The 19,378-nt window shown below is 44.0% G+C and overlaps 1 protein-coding gene across 1 annotated transcript in view; it reads right to left on the bottom strand.

Moving 5' to 3' along the window:
- The window catches only part of LOC126263323 (serine/arginine repetitive matrix protein 1-like), a 550,556-nt gene that overhangs the window by 12,301 nt on the left and 518,877 nt on the right, over positions 1 to 19,378 (bottom strand). Inside the window, exon 16 of the mRNA XM_049960412.1 lies at positions 5,498 to 5,630. Coding sequence (XP_049816369.1) covers positions 5,498 to 5,630 — 133 coding nt within the window. The remainder of the gene's footprint in view (positions 1 to 5,497; positions 5,631 to 19,378) is intronic.

Genomic DNA, 19,378 nt, shown 5'->3' with positions numbered 1-19,378 from the left:
ACAATCAATTTAAGTATATAACGTCATCCCTTCCCTGGATCAACCAAGCAAGTGATGCATGAAGTTCCACAAAATCGAATTTGACCTCATGATCAAATAAGTGTGGAAGATCATATTTAACTAACTCCACAAAATGTCCATTTGCATGACTCATCGTGGACTGTTTTGCTTGGTCTAACGTCAAAAATGATTGCTGAGAGTGGACATATATGAGCACAGTTTGCCAGCACAGCAAAGTGGGTTGTCATGCGCAGCCGCCATTCAGTCGTTTTGGGATTCCAAAAGGTCGATTTCAACATGCCCACCTTGACCAGGTAGGTCCTCTCCCTGAATCTGAAATGTGTTGTTATATACTCTGTCATTGAAAATCTGACATACTGGGTGGAAGCCATTCCCCTCAAGGACATTATGGCAGAAACGACAACGAGAATATTTCTTAATATATGAATATCTTGTTTTGTGTGCCCGATCTCTATAACCACTGACCAAGGATGAGACTGTTTGAGTTGCTCCTATTTAGCAAACTGTGTGATCTTTGCAGTGTACAATGTTCGCACACAGTGAACTACCATCCACAAAGGAATGATAGCACTGTATACTTAAAGCCATTCTTATGTCTGAAGGAAGTCACTGGACAGAAGCATTACGTATTGTGCTATTACATATACACACCACTCAAAAAAATGATCTCCATAACTACCTCGTAGAAGTTCTCTACAGTGAATTGCTCGCTCTGCCTGCAGACTTTAAGCTACAAGTACTATCGATGGATACTTCAGAACTCCCCACCCTCTTCACACGAGTCAGACATCATTACATGGTTCAGGAGTGGCGTGAGGAATGTAAAGACGAGAAGTAATTTATGACTTGACATTTATCTCATAAATACAAACTTCTGAGCAATTTGGACAAAGTCGCAATCATTTCACAACTTTTGTCTGAGGGCTTCGTCATCATCGTCCTGGCCCCAGGATATCACAATGGCCTGCAACCAATACTGCAGATCCTGCCCTCACTACCTCCGCTGCTTTCTTGCATTCACACTCTAGCCCCGCACTGTCGACATTCGTCATCGTTCATTCTCGTTATGGCCGACATCCACCTCACCTCAACGAATACCTTTTATATGCCATGGAGTGGGATCGACATCATTGCGACCGTCCCCCATGTGGATGGAGCGATAAAATGCATATTATATGTATGTGTGTCATTACTACACGTTACCTTTCCCCATCTCGGGGTAAAATCCACAGTAACAAATGGAGTTCCTAGACTTTACCAAAGTTATGTGGCTGCCATCACTACGGAGAACACTAGTGAGGCCTATAGATGTTTGGAGAGACAGCAAGAGTGATGGTAGCATGCTATGCAAGAGGTGAAGCTCATACAGGGACTTCCAGTAACAAAGCCTTAGTTCATGCTAGACCCTTGGAGCACTGCAAGTGTATCAATGCCTCATCTCAGTTTCTTATAGGGTGGTTTAAAATCTTCCATATTTGTTTTGGTATCATTCAGAACAGAAGTGGAGTCATAGTATTGTGTTCCTTGTTACGATTTAGTGTGTGTATTTCAGTGTGAATATATTACTCCTATTTTGCTTGAATTCTTCTCAAATCCGTAATACTGTGTGCAGTAAATGCTTCCATGCCTGTTTTTGTTTCCCATACATAATCCAGTCCCGTTAATGTGACTACTGCCTATGCCAACGTGCAATAAGATGCCAGCATTAGCGGCAGAAGGTATATGAAGTGTGTTGTAGAGACGCGGGAAAAAGTGCAATCGTCGCAGTGCATAAACAGAGTCCAAAACGGCAGGGTAATTGGCATCCGGGCAAAGTGTGGAAGTATTTTCAAAACGGGTAAGTTTATGAACAGTTTGCATGCCACCATGGTTAAAGTGTACCGTTCATGGTGAAATGTCGCTATCCAAAACTGGTGCCAAGTTAAATGTGTTACATCACGGGCCATAAATGACAGGGGTGAATGACGGCTGTAGAGATATGTATGGGCGACATACGTGCAGCTGTTGAGCAACTGATCACCCAGATAAACCAAGGGGCTATCAACAGTATCTCCTCAACGACCATTCAGCGAATGTTGCTGTGTATGGGCCTCTGGAGCAGGCACCTGGTTAATGCAACCATGCTGATTGCTGTTCAATGGTGACGAAATCTGTAATTTGCAAACCAATACTGCAACTGGACATCCACTGAGTGGTGACAGGTGGCCTTTGTAGATGCATCACGTTTTATGCTCCATCGGACAGATGGCTGTTGGCATGCATGGTGTGAAACATCTGAAAGCAGATACGCCGCAACAACCCTTGGAAGGGTCCAGGCTGGAGGCGGGAGCGTTATGGTCTGTGGAATATTTTCATGGCGTTCCCTGGATAATCTCGTCATTCTGGATGGCACAATCTGTCAACGCAAATATTCACATTTCCTTGTGGATCATGTCTACTCCTACACGCTGTTTGTTTTGCTTTAGTTCAATGGCATCTACTACCAGGACAGTGCAATTTGTTACACAGCTCACAGTGTATGTGCATGGTTTGAAGAGTACCAGGATGAGTTTACCGTACTCCCTTGGTCACCAAACTCGCTGGTCTTAAAACCAATCGAGAATTTGTGGGTCCACCTCGACTGGACCTGTGTGACTCATGGATTCATAATCGAGAAAGCTGTTGCAGCTGGCCACAGAACTGGAGGCAGCATGGCTCCATATCCCTGTAGGTACTCCCCAGAACCTCACTGAAACTCTTCCTGCACGTTTCGTTGTGGTCCTTACTGCAAAAGTGGTTACTCAGACTTTTCACAAGTGGTGACATCAATGTGACTGGACAGTGTGAAACAATTTGGTTTTGTGACATGGTGCTCTGAGGTCATTTGTTCCTGCTTACAGATCTGTGTGTGAAATTCTTGATTTAAATGCATTGTAGGTATATTGCTCATATTCTACCTTATTTTTGTTCCCGTCTGTTTTTTTACTTTCCCATATTTAGTTGAAAATTCCATGTTAGCATCATTTGACATAACTATATTCATCTTTATAACTCTTGCTACGGAATGAGTATGTATTTCTGCTTTGAATGGTATTGCCTCTTGCCGCTGAGTATGTGTTGGGTTGTTTGGGGGACGAGACCAAACAGCGAGGTCATCGGTCTCATCGGATTAGGGAAGGATGGGGTAGGAAGTCGGCCGTGCCCTTTCAAAGGAACCATCCCAGCATTTGCCTGGAGCGATTTAGGGAAATCACGGAAAACCTAAATCAGGATGGCCGGACGCGGGATTGAACCGTCGTCCTCCCGAATGCGAGTCCAGTGTGCTATCACTGCGCCACCTCGCTCGGTCCCGCTGAGTATTCTTTGTAGTATTAGTGACAGATTATGTAGTTATTGTGCCAGGTGTTATTATGCAGCAAAAATAGTCTACATCTGCATATTATTGTACATGGGATTGTGTGGTATTGCGTGAAAGTACGAGTACAGGGTGTATCAAAAATAATCATTCGATTTAATGAAAATAATAACTGTTATGTTATTTGAGATATGTGCGTGGAATAACGTACTGTTAGAAAGAGCAAACTCTCAAGTTTTACATGGTTCCCACTAGGTAGCAGCACCTTGAAGTGCGGGAATTTTTAAATCAAGGGATTACTGAACGATGGATCGGTCGCACTGGAAAAAATGATTTAGCCTTCTATTACTGGCCTCCAAGGTCACCAGATCTGACTGTATGTGGTTATTTCTTGTGGGGGGTTTATAGAAGACTCTTTTTATGTGCCTCAGTTACCAACAACGATTGAGATGAGACATCGCATAACAGCAGCTGTGAAAGCTGTAACTCAAGACAAGCTCGCTGCAGTGTAGGAACAATTTGAATACCGCATTGACATATACCGTGCATCTCAAGGGGGCGTGTTGAACACCTATGAAAAGCTATGAAATAAAACTTATTGAGTTTCTCGTTCATCAATAAACAAATTCATTGTATACGTTTATTAGTTTCAGAAATACAGACGTGCCAAATCGGATGATTCTTTTTGATACACCCTGTATTTCCGCCGTACTTAATGCAACTGCCTTTAGTAAACAATACTAGAAGATCCAGTGATGAAAGTATGATAATGTGCATTATTTGTTTTCCAATTTCCATTGGAGTGGGAGGATTACTGTAGTACTCTGACTTCTGCTAAAACGTATTGTTTGCAGTACCACTCTAACGTATGAACACATTCGCGTGACTACTGTTGCAGTTTTAGCTTTCTCAAGGAAGAATGAATGCCTTAGTCATTAATACTGCAAACTATACTCAGTGGCAAGAAGCAACACCGTCCAAAGAAGAAATACATACTCATTTCGTGACAGGATCTAAGAAATCTGAACGACAATTCTGTCGAAAGCAGCTAGTATGGGGATCTCCATTAAATGCGGAAAATTATGAAAAATAAATGTAAACTAAATATAAAGTAGAATACTAACAATATACTAAATGTAAATGTCGTGTGACTAGGGCCTCCCGTCGGGTAGACCGTTCGCCGGGTGCAAGTCTTTCGATTTCACGCGACTTCGGCGACTTGCGCGTCGATGGGGATGAAATGATGAGGATTAGGACAACACAACACCTAGTCCCTGAGTGGGAGAAATCTCCGACCCAGCCGGGAATCGAACCCGAGCCCTTAGGATTGACATTCTGTCGCGCTGACCACTCAGCTACCGGGGGCAGACAACAATATTCTTCAAAATATTTAAATCGAGCAGTTCACGCACGGATTTGCAAGCAGGAACAAGTGTATATGAGCCCACACAACACTATGTCCCGATACTAGCTTCTGTTTCATACGAAAGAAAAACAAATATGGAATCATTTACTCCACACACAGTGTTGTAGATGCATGCAAAAACAAAGCAGATTACGAGCAACATATTCAGAATGCTCCTCAAAGAGTGTAATGCACTCAAGAAGCCATAATCAGGAACAAAATGCGATGGAACCAGCTTGCGTATCATGTCATGTCAGAATGTTTTGATATCTGCTAAGACGCAATTATTCCACTTGATAATGGCCACACGATCGAAACTGCGATATTGGGTTTTACAAATAAACAATTTTACGGTCAAAAGACGACCACAACATCATTTACATAATTTTGCATGGCTGTGTACCCCAGCTACGAGAACTTAATCTTAGTCTCGACTGAGATTTCTACAAATATGCTACTCTGCAAGACCACAAGAAAATACCTTTCAGTTTCTAGGCACACACTTTACTCCTGGTCTACGAGGCCCACCCATAAAGTATAAATAAAACATATTGTCATCTAAATCGCGTATTTCGTATTAAAAATGTGAATGTTGCCTCATATTTTCTGAAGTTAGAGTTCACTGCCAGGCCACTAGGAGCGCTGCTCTCGTGCTCTGCTTCCATATCTAACATGGAACTTCCCCTTCTTGTAATTTGGTGTTCTGTGGTGTTATGACATGGCTGAGGCCTTCTCACCTGGCGCCGTGTCCAGTACGGCGGGCGACGCGCAGTGCCACGGGACCCGAGCGGATCCTCTTGAAAGCTGCGATGGCTTCCGCGTGTGACAAGCTCGTCATCAGCTCTCCATTCAGCGCCAGTATCTCGTCACCTACAAAGGAAACAGCCATTTGGAATAACCGCTCTTGTACGAGCAGTTCATACAAGACTCTTGTTCACCACTCCTTGCTCTACACGGGCATCTAATTTAGTAGCCAGAGAATAATTTATGCTTCGCAAAATAATATAGTGTCTATACAGGTGATATTGGAGATGATGCTGTTGTAAAAATAATTGAGGCTGATAGTAAAGTAATACGTAAGAAATGTGCAAAATTGTTTACAGGATGTCTGAAGAGGCAGACAATTAAGACTGAAACAATACTATAACTTAAAGAACATCATCATTTCTACGAGGCTGCCAGTTGAAATGAGTATTTTATTCAGCACTAGTAGCTGGTTTCGAGTTTGTGCTCATTTTCAAGTACACTGTGGATGTGGACACATCGTACTCGTAAGCAGTATGCATGCAACAGAAATAGCGTACCAGCCACAGTTGTACATGGCATAATAGTCAACGGACACAACCTCAGAATAATTGTCCACAAACCACACAAACACAATGTATGTTTCACCATAGCGAGTAGAAGATGGTTTCACCTTGACGTCAATTTCTCTTTCGTAAATAACATGATAATCAGCAAACAATGGCGTGTGAATATATCTATTTTACTTTGATTTAATTTCCGTTTATTACCTTAGCACCCCATTAACTGGGCATCTCTTCTATATATAAGTTGTACAACGAGTTGTTTGGGCCTTGGTTCACTTAAAGAGCGTGCGACTTGTACGCATCTCCCCAATCCATACTAGTATTATAAATGCGAAAGTAACACTACGTGTTACACTTCCGCGACTCAATCGATTCTGATAAAATTTAGTGTGGAGGTAGACTGAAAGCTGAGGAAGAACATAGACGACTCTATAAAGTGCGTAGTACTGCATATTTATTGATTTGAAGAGTACAACACGAAACATGAAACACTACTTAGTTTTTGAAAAGCTATTTACTCTTTGACTTTTGGATTTTATATTTGTGAAAATACTTTTATTGTTTGATATGTTTTGCATAATACGATTCATTGTGATGAATAAAATGTTTAAACAATGCTCTTAGTTTTTCATCCACGTTTCAATTCTAATATCATACAAACACGTCACAATTTAGCCGCTGAGCGTCATGCGTCTCTTATAACTCATTAGTTGCACCCATACTTACCTGTACAGCTCGTGGTCATACGGTTTGCGTTGCCGTTTTATGAACGTGGGTACGTGAATTCAATTCCTGCCCCGGTCCGTTTTCTGCTCGCGACGGACGTGTGCGTTGTTCTCATCACCATTTTAGCATCGTCGAGTCCAAGACACCGAAGTGGCGTCAAATAAAAAGACTTGCACCGAGATAGACATCCCAACAGCAGTCTTCTGGCCAATAAAGCCAAACGCGTATTTCATGTAATTTTATTTTACTGGTACCCGAGTACAGCCGTGGGTAACAGCAAGAAGCCAATGTTTACACTATGTGATCAAAAGTATCCGGACACGTGGCTGAAAATGACTTACAGCTTCGTGGCGCCCTCCATCGATAATGCTCGAATTCAGTATGGTGTTGACCCACCCTTAGCCTTGATGACAGCTTCCACTCTCGCAGGCATACGTTCAATCTGGTGCTGGAAGATTTGTTGGGGAATGGCAGCCTATTCTCCACGGAGGGCTGCACTGAGGAGAGCTATCGATGTCGGTCGGTGAAGCCTGGCACGAAGTTTGCGTTCCAATACATCCCAAAGGTGTTCTACAGTATTCAGGTCAGGGCTCTGTATAGGCCAGTCCATTACAGGGATGTTATTGTCGTGTAACCACATCACCACAGCCCGTGCATATGAACAGGTGCACGATAGTGTTGTAAGATGCAATCGCCATCCCCGAATTGCTCTTCTGTTGTAGTAGTCCCATGCAACACAGCAAGGGGTGCAAGCCCTCTCCATGAAAAACACGACCACACCATAACACCTCCGCCTCCGAGTTTTACTGTTGGCATTACACACTGTGGCAGATGGCGTTCACTGGTCATTCGCCATACCCACACCTTGTCATCGGATCGCCGCATTGCGTACCGTGGTTTGTCACTCTGGACAACGTTTTTCCACTGTTCAACTGTCCAATTTTTACGCTCTTTATACCTAGCGAGACGTCGTTTGGCATTTACCGGCGTGATGTGTGGCATATGAGGAGCCGCTCGACCATTAAATCCAAGTTTTTTTCATCACCCGCCTAACTGTCATAGTACTTGCAGTGGATCCTGATGCAGTTTGGAATTCTTGAGTGATGATCTGGATAGATGTCTGCCTATTACACATTACGACACTCTTCAACTCTCGGCGGTCTCTGTCAGCCAACAGACGAGGTCGGCCTGTACGCTTTTGTGCTGTATGTGTCCCTTCACGTTTCCGGTTCAGTATCACACCTAGGGATGTTCAGGAGTGTGGAAATCTCGCTACAGACGTATGACAGAATTGACAGCCAATCACCTGACCACTTTCGAAGTCGTCCGCACTTCGTCGTCTAGTGGTGCCGGCATGGTAACTCAGCGTGCTCGGTCAGAGAGTTGGTTGGCCTCTAATAAAAAAACTGAGTGGAAGGATCAACAAGCAAACTTGACCGGATGTCATGTGACGGCCGCAACGACCAAACACAACGATCAACAACGAACAAAATGAAAAAAAGTGGCTAGCGTTGCTGCCTCTGGATCACGGGGGTCCAGGGTTCGATTCCCGCCCGGGTTGGGTATTTTCTCTGTCCGGAGACTGGGTGTTCGTGTTGTCCCAATCATTTTATCATCATCATCATCATCATCATCATCATCATTCGTGGCAGTGGCTAGATTGGACTGTGTAAAAAAATTGGACTGTGTAACAGTTGGGACTTTGTACGGGCGCTGATGACCGCGAAAGTTGAGCGCCCCACGAACCATACATCATCATCACCACGTTCAACGTTCGTGAGTTTCGCGGAACGCCCCATTCTGTTCTCTCACGATATCTAATAACTACTGAGGTCGCTGATATGGAGTACCTGGCAATAGGTGGCAGCACAATGCACGTAATATGAAAAACGTATGTTTTGGGGGTGTCCGGATACTTTCGATCACATAGTGTTATAGTCATCAACGTTTTTAGCTCGTGCCAATGTATACTTTCATAATAATATTATAAATGCGAAAGTAACCGTTTCTGCTACATTTTCATGATCTAACCGCTGAACTGGTATCCATGAAGTTTATCATGATATAGCTTGAACCCCAAAGAAGAAGATAGGCTGCTTTACCAAGTGTGTAGTTCAAGATATTTATTAATTTGAAGAATATTACGCAGATTATGGAAAAAATTTACTCTTTGAAAAAGCTATTTACTCTTTCACTTTTGAACTTTATCATATTTGTAAAAACGCTATTATTGGTTAATATTTTCTACGTAACATGATTCACGTAATCAATACAATGCTTATTCAGTTCTTAACGTGTTTACTCCATGCTAAACCAGTATTATTAATTGCAAAAAAAAAAAAAAAATGGTTCAAATGGCTCTGAGCACTATGGGACTTAACTTCTGAGGTCATCAGTCCCTTACAACTACTTAAGCCTAACTAACCTACGGAAATCACACACATCCATGCCCAAGGCAGGATTCGAACCTGCGACCATAGCGGTCGCGCGGCTCCAGACTGTAGCGCCTAGAACCGCTCAGCCACCCCGGCCGGCATCACTCAATCGATTCCGATGGTGCCGGCCGAAGTGGCCGTGCGGTTAAAGGCGCTGCAGTCTGGAACCGCAAGACCGCTACGGTCGCAGGTTCGAATCCTGCCTCGGGCATGGATGTGTGTGATGTCCTTAGGTTAGTTAGGTTTAACTAGTTCTAAGTTCTAGGGGACTAATGACCTCAGCAGTTGAGTCCCATAGTGCTCAGAGCCATTTGATTTTGATTCCGATGGTATTTGGTATGGGGATAGCTTGAACCCTGCGGAAGACCATAGGCTACTAGAAAGTTGTACCTTCTTGTGTATTATTAACATTTTTGAATATGATATACGTGTGTGGCATGCAGACGACCCTGGCACGATGGTCGGCGACTCTTTGTGTCTGTAGATTATTTCATGACAGTTAAAATCCATTGTTATTGTGCACACGGTATATGCTATTGAGTTCCTTCACAACCTGCCATAGCTGGAGAGTTTTGGTGGGAATAGAACAATAAAATCAGATGGTAAGCCAAAGAACTATACTTAAAACTATTACTATAAGCAACGTAAACGTAAGTCTGACTTAGCGCACAGTTCTAAGAGAACTCGAGCTGCGAAAGCTTCTCCAAACCAGCAAACCTCAGAGCAATCTCATTCCCTCCAGAACTTGGATGCGGAACGTCAAGCGTCCGTAAGAGCTTTAGAGACATTAGCCCGACGCATTTTGGACGCTGTGCGTCACGCGTCTCTTACACCTTCCAAGACTCTTGAAGACTCACAACGACGGTGGTATTTAAAGGCTGTACGACATGCAGAGTGTTATACCTTTACATGTGGAACATGGGAGGCTTCTGATGAGCATGCATTTGATTATGATATATTAACTATGTTAATCATAAATTATTTGTCGTAGGGGAAAGTACCAAAAATGTAGGCACCATAAGGCATTAAAATGTAAGGGAGAAACGGTTCGTAAGCGTTGCTCTGGTGGCAGAATCTCACAAACAGTACTAGGTATGCCAGAGAAATCGCTAAAAACTCTACTCTTGCACGAATAAAATGAATCTAGGTATTTTTTAAAAATATCATTAGAAAACATAATGCATGCTTTCAGATTCTACATACAGCAAAACAATACATTCATTATGTATCTACATAGCAGCACTGCATACAGTTTTATACATACGTCTGTATACACCTTCAAATTTTCTTTTGCACATGTGTGAATTTCTGAATAATTCCGACAGATGGCAGAGCCGGAGTGACCATCAAAATGGCGTCATTGCAAGACACTCGTTACAACTTAAAATAAAGAAATTCCAGGCGGTTCCCTTTACTGGCAAAGTCACGATGAGGGCCTTTTGGGATAGTGATGGTGTCATTCAGATAGATGTGTTGCCAAAAGGGTCAACTGTTACTTCAGAGGCATATGTGCAGACTTTGAACAAACTCAAGAACCGTTTCCGACGCGTAAGATTTGATAAGAATCCAAAATAAATCTTGACACTGCACGCTTACACAAAAAACTCAGAACTCGGGACCACATAATCAAATTTGGTTGCACATCATCGCATATGTTGACGTTCATGTGTCACAACCAGCACTCCTGTACGAGAATTACATAATATGTAATATTACACGAGTGCAAGTTATGGCGCATGAACGACGACATATGTAAGTTTGAATCTGGCATTGAGTCGTACACGGATAACCAAAGAGTAAAACGTCTGGCTCCTGGTCCGACACAAATTTTCATTGTCGTCATACCATTGTATAGTTGATCGTTGTCCGTAGTCGCAACTGCGAATACATTTCACGGTATTTTTAACATGTGGCCCTCGGCTACATAATGTACGTTATCAAGTTGTAATCTGAATGTATGATTTTGCTTCAATGTATGTTGTTGTAATACATTTTATTTCCACAGTTCGCAAGATGTCCACGTTCGTAGAGTGAAACATGTCAAAATAAAAAATCATGCGATTTGTGGCTGCTCTACAGTTTTAATTTCTGATGGTCGCTATTCCCACGCAGGGAATGCCTGCGCTCGCTAAATTTATGTATCTCGTTGTACGTACTAAAGATGACATGTAGACTGATTCACTTAAATATCTTTTTTGCACACACAGTCACTTCGTCCGCATCAACCAACATTTTGGAAAGCAAGTAAGAACCTGATGACCTAGTCACGACTCAAATACTGTACCGTACAGAATTTACATGCAGCGGAAATCGAATGTGTGTGCTGAAATCTGGCAGCCAAATCAGCATTTGGAGTGTTTACACGACCGGCAACACACAGTATTGGGAAACCGTATTTGGGGGCCCATATGTGGAGGCAAGCAATATCGGACCTCGACACTCGTCGCTTCACGTAATACACGCAGGTGGCTGGCATTTGTTTCTTTGTCGAGCCCAGCCGCCTGGTGCGGGGGCGCACGGGGTACCAGCGCGTCCGGCGGATGCCTGGGCGTCGGCATGTAGTGGTGGGAGGTTCGGGGGTGGGGGTAAGGGATGGGGGTCTGCGGCCTCGCGGCGACATTGCGGACGCGCTGGAACTCAGCGGTGCTGCCCCCGCAGACTCGCCGGCTGTGCTGTGGTTTGTGCCTCCGCGGCTACGCCTTCCGGCCACGCGGACTGTCTCAGTGATTCGTATGATGGCTGTGTACTGCACGAGTACGGCACGCATTTGCGGTCTGTCGGCAACAGTAGAGCGAGTACACGGTTTCCCACCTTCTTTACCCATGTACCTCGTTCACTACGTTTACATAGGGTCCCCCAAAACCCAGTTTTCGTAAACAAATATCCCAATGTCGATACTGCTTTTTATTGGCTACGTAAACATTTGAACATCTATTCTGGAAATGTGGGTCCGGCTACCGCATTTCCACCTACACAACTCCTCAAGTGACTACAATGAATGGCAGAGGGTACGAGGTGTGACAATAAAGTAACGAGACTCTTGTGAAAAAAAAAAAGTTGCTTACCGTTTTAGTCAAGTTTCGTGTTGTCTCCTTCAAAGTAGTTTCCCTTGTGACTGCACACGCTATTTCCAGCGCTTCTGCCATTGGTGGTAACATTTCTGGAACTCATCTTCTGTAATATCCTCCAAGACCCTCGTCACAGCTTTCTGGACATCTTGTGTTGTTTGAAAATGGTGTCCCTTGACCGCCGTTTTGACTCTTGGAAATAGAAAAAAGTTGCACACAGCGATATCTGGCGAATAAGGTGACTGTGGTAGTACTGATATTTGTTTTGAGGTTAAAGATTGCTGTACTGACAGAGCAGTATGGGGACCATTTTTGCACAAATCTTTCTCATGCCAAGATATTCAGTTATTATTAGACGAACCGTTTCTCGATTGATGTTCAGTTCTTCTGCAATCATTTTCATGGATAATCTTCGATCATATCATATGAGTTCATGCACCCTGGTCAAGTTGACATCCATCCGTGAGGTTGATGGTCGTCCACTGTGGTCCTCATCTTCAACATTTGTTCTGCCTTCAGTAAACATTCTATGCCAATAAAAAACTTGAGCTCTTGACATAACCTCCTCTCCAAAGCCTTCTGAAGCTTACCGTAAGTTGTCGTCTCTTTTCCACCCAATTTAAAGCAAAAAGAAATGGCATACTGTTGCGCAACATTATGTGGTTCTATTTCCGTGACGAGAGACACAAAAACATGTTAACTTATTACAGCACACCTCCCGACTGAGCAGTTGCATAGATGTGCCGCTTGGACTAGAAGCAGCTTATAGACCAAGGTCAAAGATATTGTGCCTACGCAAGCCTGCAGGGTTGCCACATCTTGCAAAGTAAATCAGTCTCATTACTTTGTCACACCTTCTACATCTCACCAGTATTGTCCATTTCCGTTCCTATTCCATTTGTGTACTGAGCAAGGGGAAAATGGCTTTATGCTTCTGTACATGCTCTTATCTCTCTTAATATTATGGCTCTAAATGTACAAAAATGTAAGTCAATGTGTATGGAGTAGGAAGAATAAACCCATAATATTTGGGTACAGCATTACTGGTGTCCTGCTTGACACAGTCACATCGTTTAAGTATTTGGATGTAATGCTGAAAAGCTTATGAAATGGAATGAGCATGTGAGGATCGTGGTAGCGAAGGCGAATTGTCGACTTCGGTTTATTGAAAGAATCTTGGGAAAGTGTGCTTCATTTATAAAGGAGATCTTATGTAGGATGCTAGTGCAACCTATTATCGAGTACTGTTCGAGTACCTGTGATTGACACCACGTCTGATTACAGACAGACATCGAAGTAATGCAGGGATGGGCTGCAAGATTTGTTAACCAGTAGGTTCCAACAACAGGCAAGTGTTATGGAGATGCTTCAGGAACTCTCATGGGAATCCTGGAGGAACACTGTTGAGGAAACTCATAGAACTGGCATTTCAAGCTGACTACAGAACGATCCTACTGTCGCCAACATACATTTCACGTAAGGACCACGGAAATAAGATACGAGAAATTAAGGCCCATACGGAGGCATGTAGACAGTCGTTTTTTCCGCGCTCTATCTGCTAGTGGAACAGGAAAGGAAGCGACTAGTAGAGGTACAGGGTACATTCCGCCACGCACTGTACGGTGCCTCATGTAGTATGTATGTGCTGAATCCAGCCTAGTCGTCAAAAGTGGGGTGTCTAGGAAACCTGCTTCCTCGGATCGCTAGACGACATTCAAACAAATCGTATTAATGAGTTTTATTACAAAATGAGCAATTAAAAGTCTTTGTGTTACACAGATGTGTCGCAAACAAAGGGTGACATACGAAATAATCAAGTTTCTCTCGTATAACAATTCCAAGTCGCTGCGATACAAGCGTCTAATCTTGAAGCTGCTCTTCAACTGGGCTGCGACCAGTCGGGCGCGGTGCCTACGTCCTCTTCGCATAGAGGCCTCTGCCGTCGCGTTGTCGTCCTGGAGAGGGATCGGTCACCGTGAAATTGGTTGGCGTCTTCTCACTACCCTTACTGCTCTGTCATTCTCGACTGGCGTGCCGGCGCTTGACTTTGCGCCGTAACAGTATGTAGATGAAGACGAAATGGTATAATGGAAGTAGAATTCGGTATGAACAGGAAATTAGGGCAGAGAGTGAGCAACTGTGAATAGTTCAGTTATAGTTGTTTTTTCATCATATTTGACAACAAACCAACGCCGACAGTGATAGTTCAGGTATACATGCTAGCATTGCAAGCACAAGATGAAGAGATAGAGAAAGTGTATGAGGAATTTGAACGGGCAACTAAGTAAGTAAAGGGAGATGAAATCTAATAATCACGGGAGACCAGAGCGCGGTTGTAGGGGAAGGAATAGCAGGGTTACAGGAGAATGTGGGATTTGCACTAGGAATGAGACAGAAAAAGTGTAATTGAGTTCTGCAGTAAATTTAAAGTGGCAATAGTAAATACTCTGTTCAAGTATCGCAAGAGGAGGAGGTATACTTGCAAAAAGTCTGGAGATAGGGAAAGATTCCAGTTGGATTGCATCATGCTCAGACGTAGATTCCGAAATCAGATATTGAAAAAATGAAGAAGAGTAGACTGAAGGTTAAGATAATCGTACAGAAAAATCAATCTTGAAGAAAGTGGGATACCAAGTACTGAGGAATGATGAGACGCATTTGAGGTTCACAAAGGATGTGGAGTGGGCAGTTACGTTGAAGAGTAGAGAGGAGAGGAAGACCTCTAAAAACGGCAGTTGCAGGTGTTGGACAGATAAACATAGGTTCTGGGGAAGTAACAGCTAAGAAACCTTGGGTAACAGAAGTAATACTTCAGTTGATCGATGAAATAAATACCAAAAATTATTATGGAAAGACAAGAATACAGCCACGTAAACCACTTAGGAGTGAAATTAATAGTAACTTCAGAGCAGCCAGGACGAAATAGCTACACGGAAGATGTGAAGAAATCGAAAAAGAAGCGATGGATGAAAGGTCTCACTCGGTATACAGAAAAGTTGGTAAGGGTGATACCAATAAGACTGCAATGGGAATTCCACATTTAAAAGCATAGGAGAGAGCGGGTCAGTGGAAAGAGTACATGAGGGGGAGGAATTGTCTGATGAGGTGGTAGAAGAAGAAACTGGAGTTGATATGCAAGAGATAGGTGATGCAGAATTAGACTCAGAATTTAAAAGCGCTCTGGAAGACTTGCACCTGACCGCGAAACGCGAAGGTCCCGAGTTCGAGTCTCGGTCCGGCACACAGTTTTAATCTGCCAGGAAGTTTCATATCAGCGCACACTCCGCTGCAGAGTGAAAATCTCATTCTGGAACCTGTTACGATCCTGGCAGTGAGTATCCGAATTCTTGAGTCATATCTACTTGATAAAAACTTCAAACACTGGAACCATGCTCTTTAATTAATCGTACAAGTGTCTTGTATGCGATTTCCCCTATAGATGCAGTATATTTGTTCAAAGTCATCCAAACTAACCTATGTCTTCCTTTCAGTTTCTCTACATCTGATTTTACGAGGGGCGTTCAATAAGGAATGCAACACATTTTTTTTTTCTGAAAGCAGGTTTTTTCAGGATTCCATTACACAATTTGTTTACAAAACCCCATTTTTCAACATAATCTCCGTTCAATGTGACGGTCTTACGCCACCTTTCTGGGAGGGTTTATATGCCCTCATGGTACCACTCTACTATTCGAGGTCAGGACCAACTTCTTGCTGAATCAATAACCTTCCTGTCATCCAAGTACTGCTTCCCGCGGAGTGCATCCTTCATTGGGTCAAAGAGATGAAAGTCGGACTGTACAGATCCGGGGTGTAGGAATGCTGAGGAAAAATAGTCCAACAAAGTTATCTGAGCTGCTCTCAGGTGGGCAAGACATGTGTGAGGCCTCGCGTTGTCATGGTGAAGGAGAAGTTAATGTGCACTTTTTGGCAACAACACAATGAAGTAGTTTCTTCAGTTTCCCGAGGGTAACATAGTACTCTTCAGAGTTGATTGTTGCACCATGAAGGAGGATATAAAACAGAACAGCCCCTTCAGAATCCCAGAAGTCCGTCGCCATGACTTTACCGGCTGAGGACGCAGCTTTGAACATTCGGAGGAGAGGTGGTTTAGTGCCACTTCATGGATTACCGCTTTGTTTCCGGTTGGGATCGAAAAACCCGTCTTTCGTCACCTGTGACGATCTTCGACAAAAAATTGTCACCATCCGCCTCGTAAAGCTCGAGCAATTGCTCACAGATGGCCGTTCGTTGTTCTCTATGGTGTTCTGTTAGACGACGAGGAAGCCAGCAGGCACACAGCTTGGAGTACCCTACTGGTGGGCGAATGTGTCAGCGCAACAGGGACGTTCAGTTGTGGGGCAAGGTGTTTGCGATCCGTCGATCATCTCAAATGAGAGTGTGCGCACTTTCCAACATTGCAGGAGTCATAGCTGTGTGCTATCGGCCGGCACGCGGGAGATCGGACGGGTTTCCGCGACCTTGTTGCGATGATGACAGACTCCTCGCACAACAACTCACCGTGCTTTTCTTCACTGCCAGATCTCCGTAGAAATTCTGCAAGTGCCTATGAATATCAGCGATGCTCTGGTTTTCGCAAAAAGAAACCCAATAACAGCTCTCTGCCTGAAACACACCTCTGCTACAGACGACATTTTGAAAGCTACTTATAGCGCTGCCACCTATCGGAACTTCATGAAATAGAGGGGCTGACGCGGAAATATTCCACTACGACCCACAAAAATTCCCAATTTTTTCAACAGAAATTGGCCGAGAAAGAAAAGCGTTGCATTATTTACTGAACGCCATTCGTATCTGTACATCTCATAAAGCTTCTTGGTATTACCACTAAATACGTATAACATAGTTGTCCACAACTAATTTTGTAATAACGCACTGTCGAGTTCTCTCTCTCACAGGTGCTCTGGCCCCCTTGACGCTTCGCCTCTCCCTCGCATCCGTGCGTGGTCTGAACAACTGTTACTTGACGAAGAAGCAATGGAGGTAACTGCACATCGGTACGACGAAGCCATTACCGACGGAGGACAAGCTCAGGTTCAGGTAGGATGGGTTAGCAAAGGCCTTGCCTTCTGAAAGGAACCCTGCCGGAACTCGTTTTAAGTGATTTAGGGTAGCCACGAAAAATCAAAATCTGAATGGATTTTGAATCATCGTCCTCCCAAACATGAATCCAGTGTCTTAACCACTGCACCAACTCTCTCGTTGGGAAGACTTAGGGGCGGTGTTCCTACACGAATTACATGTATTCAACTCCGCGTGGCGCAGGGTCTCTTGCACGAACTCTTTGTGCAGGAGATACCAGAACGTCTCGGGAAAACCTATTTGGGAGATTCTGTCAGGGTACAGGATGGCCTGATCTCACAGCGCCGCATTCTAGCGAGAGTCCCACTAGGTTAGGTTCTTGGTCCCATGTCATACACTCTGTATGCAGCGAATTTGTCACCATGCCCACGCGTTTAGCTTGCACTTTACGAGGGCGATATGGCTTTAAAATGCGTAGCATGGACGCCCAGCTCATGCAGCGCAAACTGCAAACTGCTACGGAACCCTTGTGTCACGTGCAGCGTAATGACGATTGGCCTTCAATGCGAAGAAGAGCCAAGCACTCGTCGTTGCGTGACGCCCAGTCTCCATGGATTTGCGGCGGGTGGACACCACAGGTGCAGTTGTGCATTGAAGAAGCACTGACAAGTACCTTGGCGTCACTAGACAGGCGCCAGCGTTGTGCCATTATGCCAAAGAAATGGGGACCAAAATGACGGGAAAGAAGTGCTAAGTCTGCCCACTGCTAAACTCGATGTCATCTCTCTCACAGGACCATGGATTTGTCCTGTAGAAGACGCTGCTATGCCTCATTTTAGAGAATGTGGCAGATGGCGGGGGAAACTCATCCGATACATATATCGGTTTCCCGTAGCAAGTACTACGGCATTTCCCGACAGTGGCATCCCATCAGGTAGCTGGGATACCTTATCTCCGGGCTAGGTTTACGATCGGCTGGTGACTACTAAGAGATGTGTAAAAGTCGCAAGACCGACTGATCCGCAACCTGGGCACCAGGCTGCTGTGCTACAACGCTTCTAGGTGGTCGCACCTGCTGATGGAGTATCATTGTTTCTTCCAGGATTCTGATGTAACTTTTCTCCTGTGTGTGTGGGGGGGGGGGGGGGGGGGGTTGAGTTGGTGGAGGAGACCAAACAGTGAGGTCATCGATTTCATCAGATTAGGGAAGGATGGGGAAGGAAGTCGGACGTGCCCTTTCAAAGGAACCATCCAGCGATTTAGGAAAATCACGGAAAACCTAAATCACGATGGCCGGACGCAGGATTGAACCTTCGCCCACACAAATGGGAGTCCCGTGTGCTAACCACTGCTCTACCTTGCTCGGTTTTTCTCGTGTGTTTCAGATCGATACAGACAGGACAGAAATGACAACCACGAAGAGAAGCCACTACTACTGGATGCACAAGAACGTCTGAAGGAAACGTTTAAAGAGCGGTCTCTCTAGAAGATCGGGAGACGAGGTTTCCCACTTGGAAGTTTTCTCGGTATAGGTGTTGCTACTGTGAGTTTTATTGCACTCTCACAAACTCAAAAGTCTAAGGCACTGAAATTAATACTCGTGAGGTTGAAATACAACTGAAATTACTCGAAATGAACAAGGTATCAGGCCGTGACGATATTTCTATTAAAATATACATTGAATAGGCCTATGCCGCAGAATTAGCATTTTTTTCCAGCTCATATCTATTGAGAATTTTTCACACAGCTAGAAGTTCCAGATGACTGTGAAAATAGACCGTAGGTCACTTCTGATTACAAAAGGATTGAAAACGGATGACTAGGATTGCGGAACAATATCGCTAACTTCCGTCTCTTGCAGGACCCGAGCGTGTCCTAGGCTCCGACATTTTGAGATTCCTGGGGAAAAAGGACTTTCTATCAAAGAATCAGATCGCGTTCAAGGAAAAACACTATTGTGAAAAACATATTCCTTTTTTCACACACTATATCTTGCAAATAGCAGATGTACATGAAAAGGTAGATTCCTAATTTCC

This window comes from Schistocerca nitens, chromosome 6 (genome assembly GCF_023898315.1).
Source record: "Schistocerca nitens isolate TAMUIC-IGC-003100 chromosome 6, iqSchNite1.1, whole genome shotgun sequence".
NCBI lineage: Eukaryota > Metazoa > Arthropoda > Insecta > Orthoptera > Acrididae > Schistocerca > Schistocerca nitens.
The sequence above is the reverse complement of the archived record's forward strand: the minus strand, read 5'-3'. Positions and strand labels throughout refer to the sequence as shown.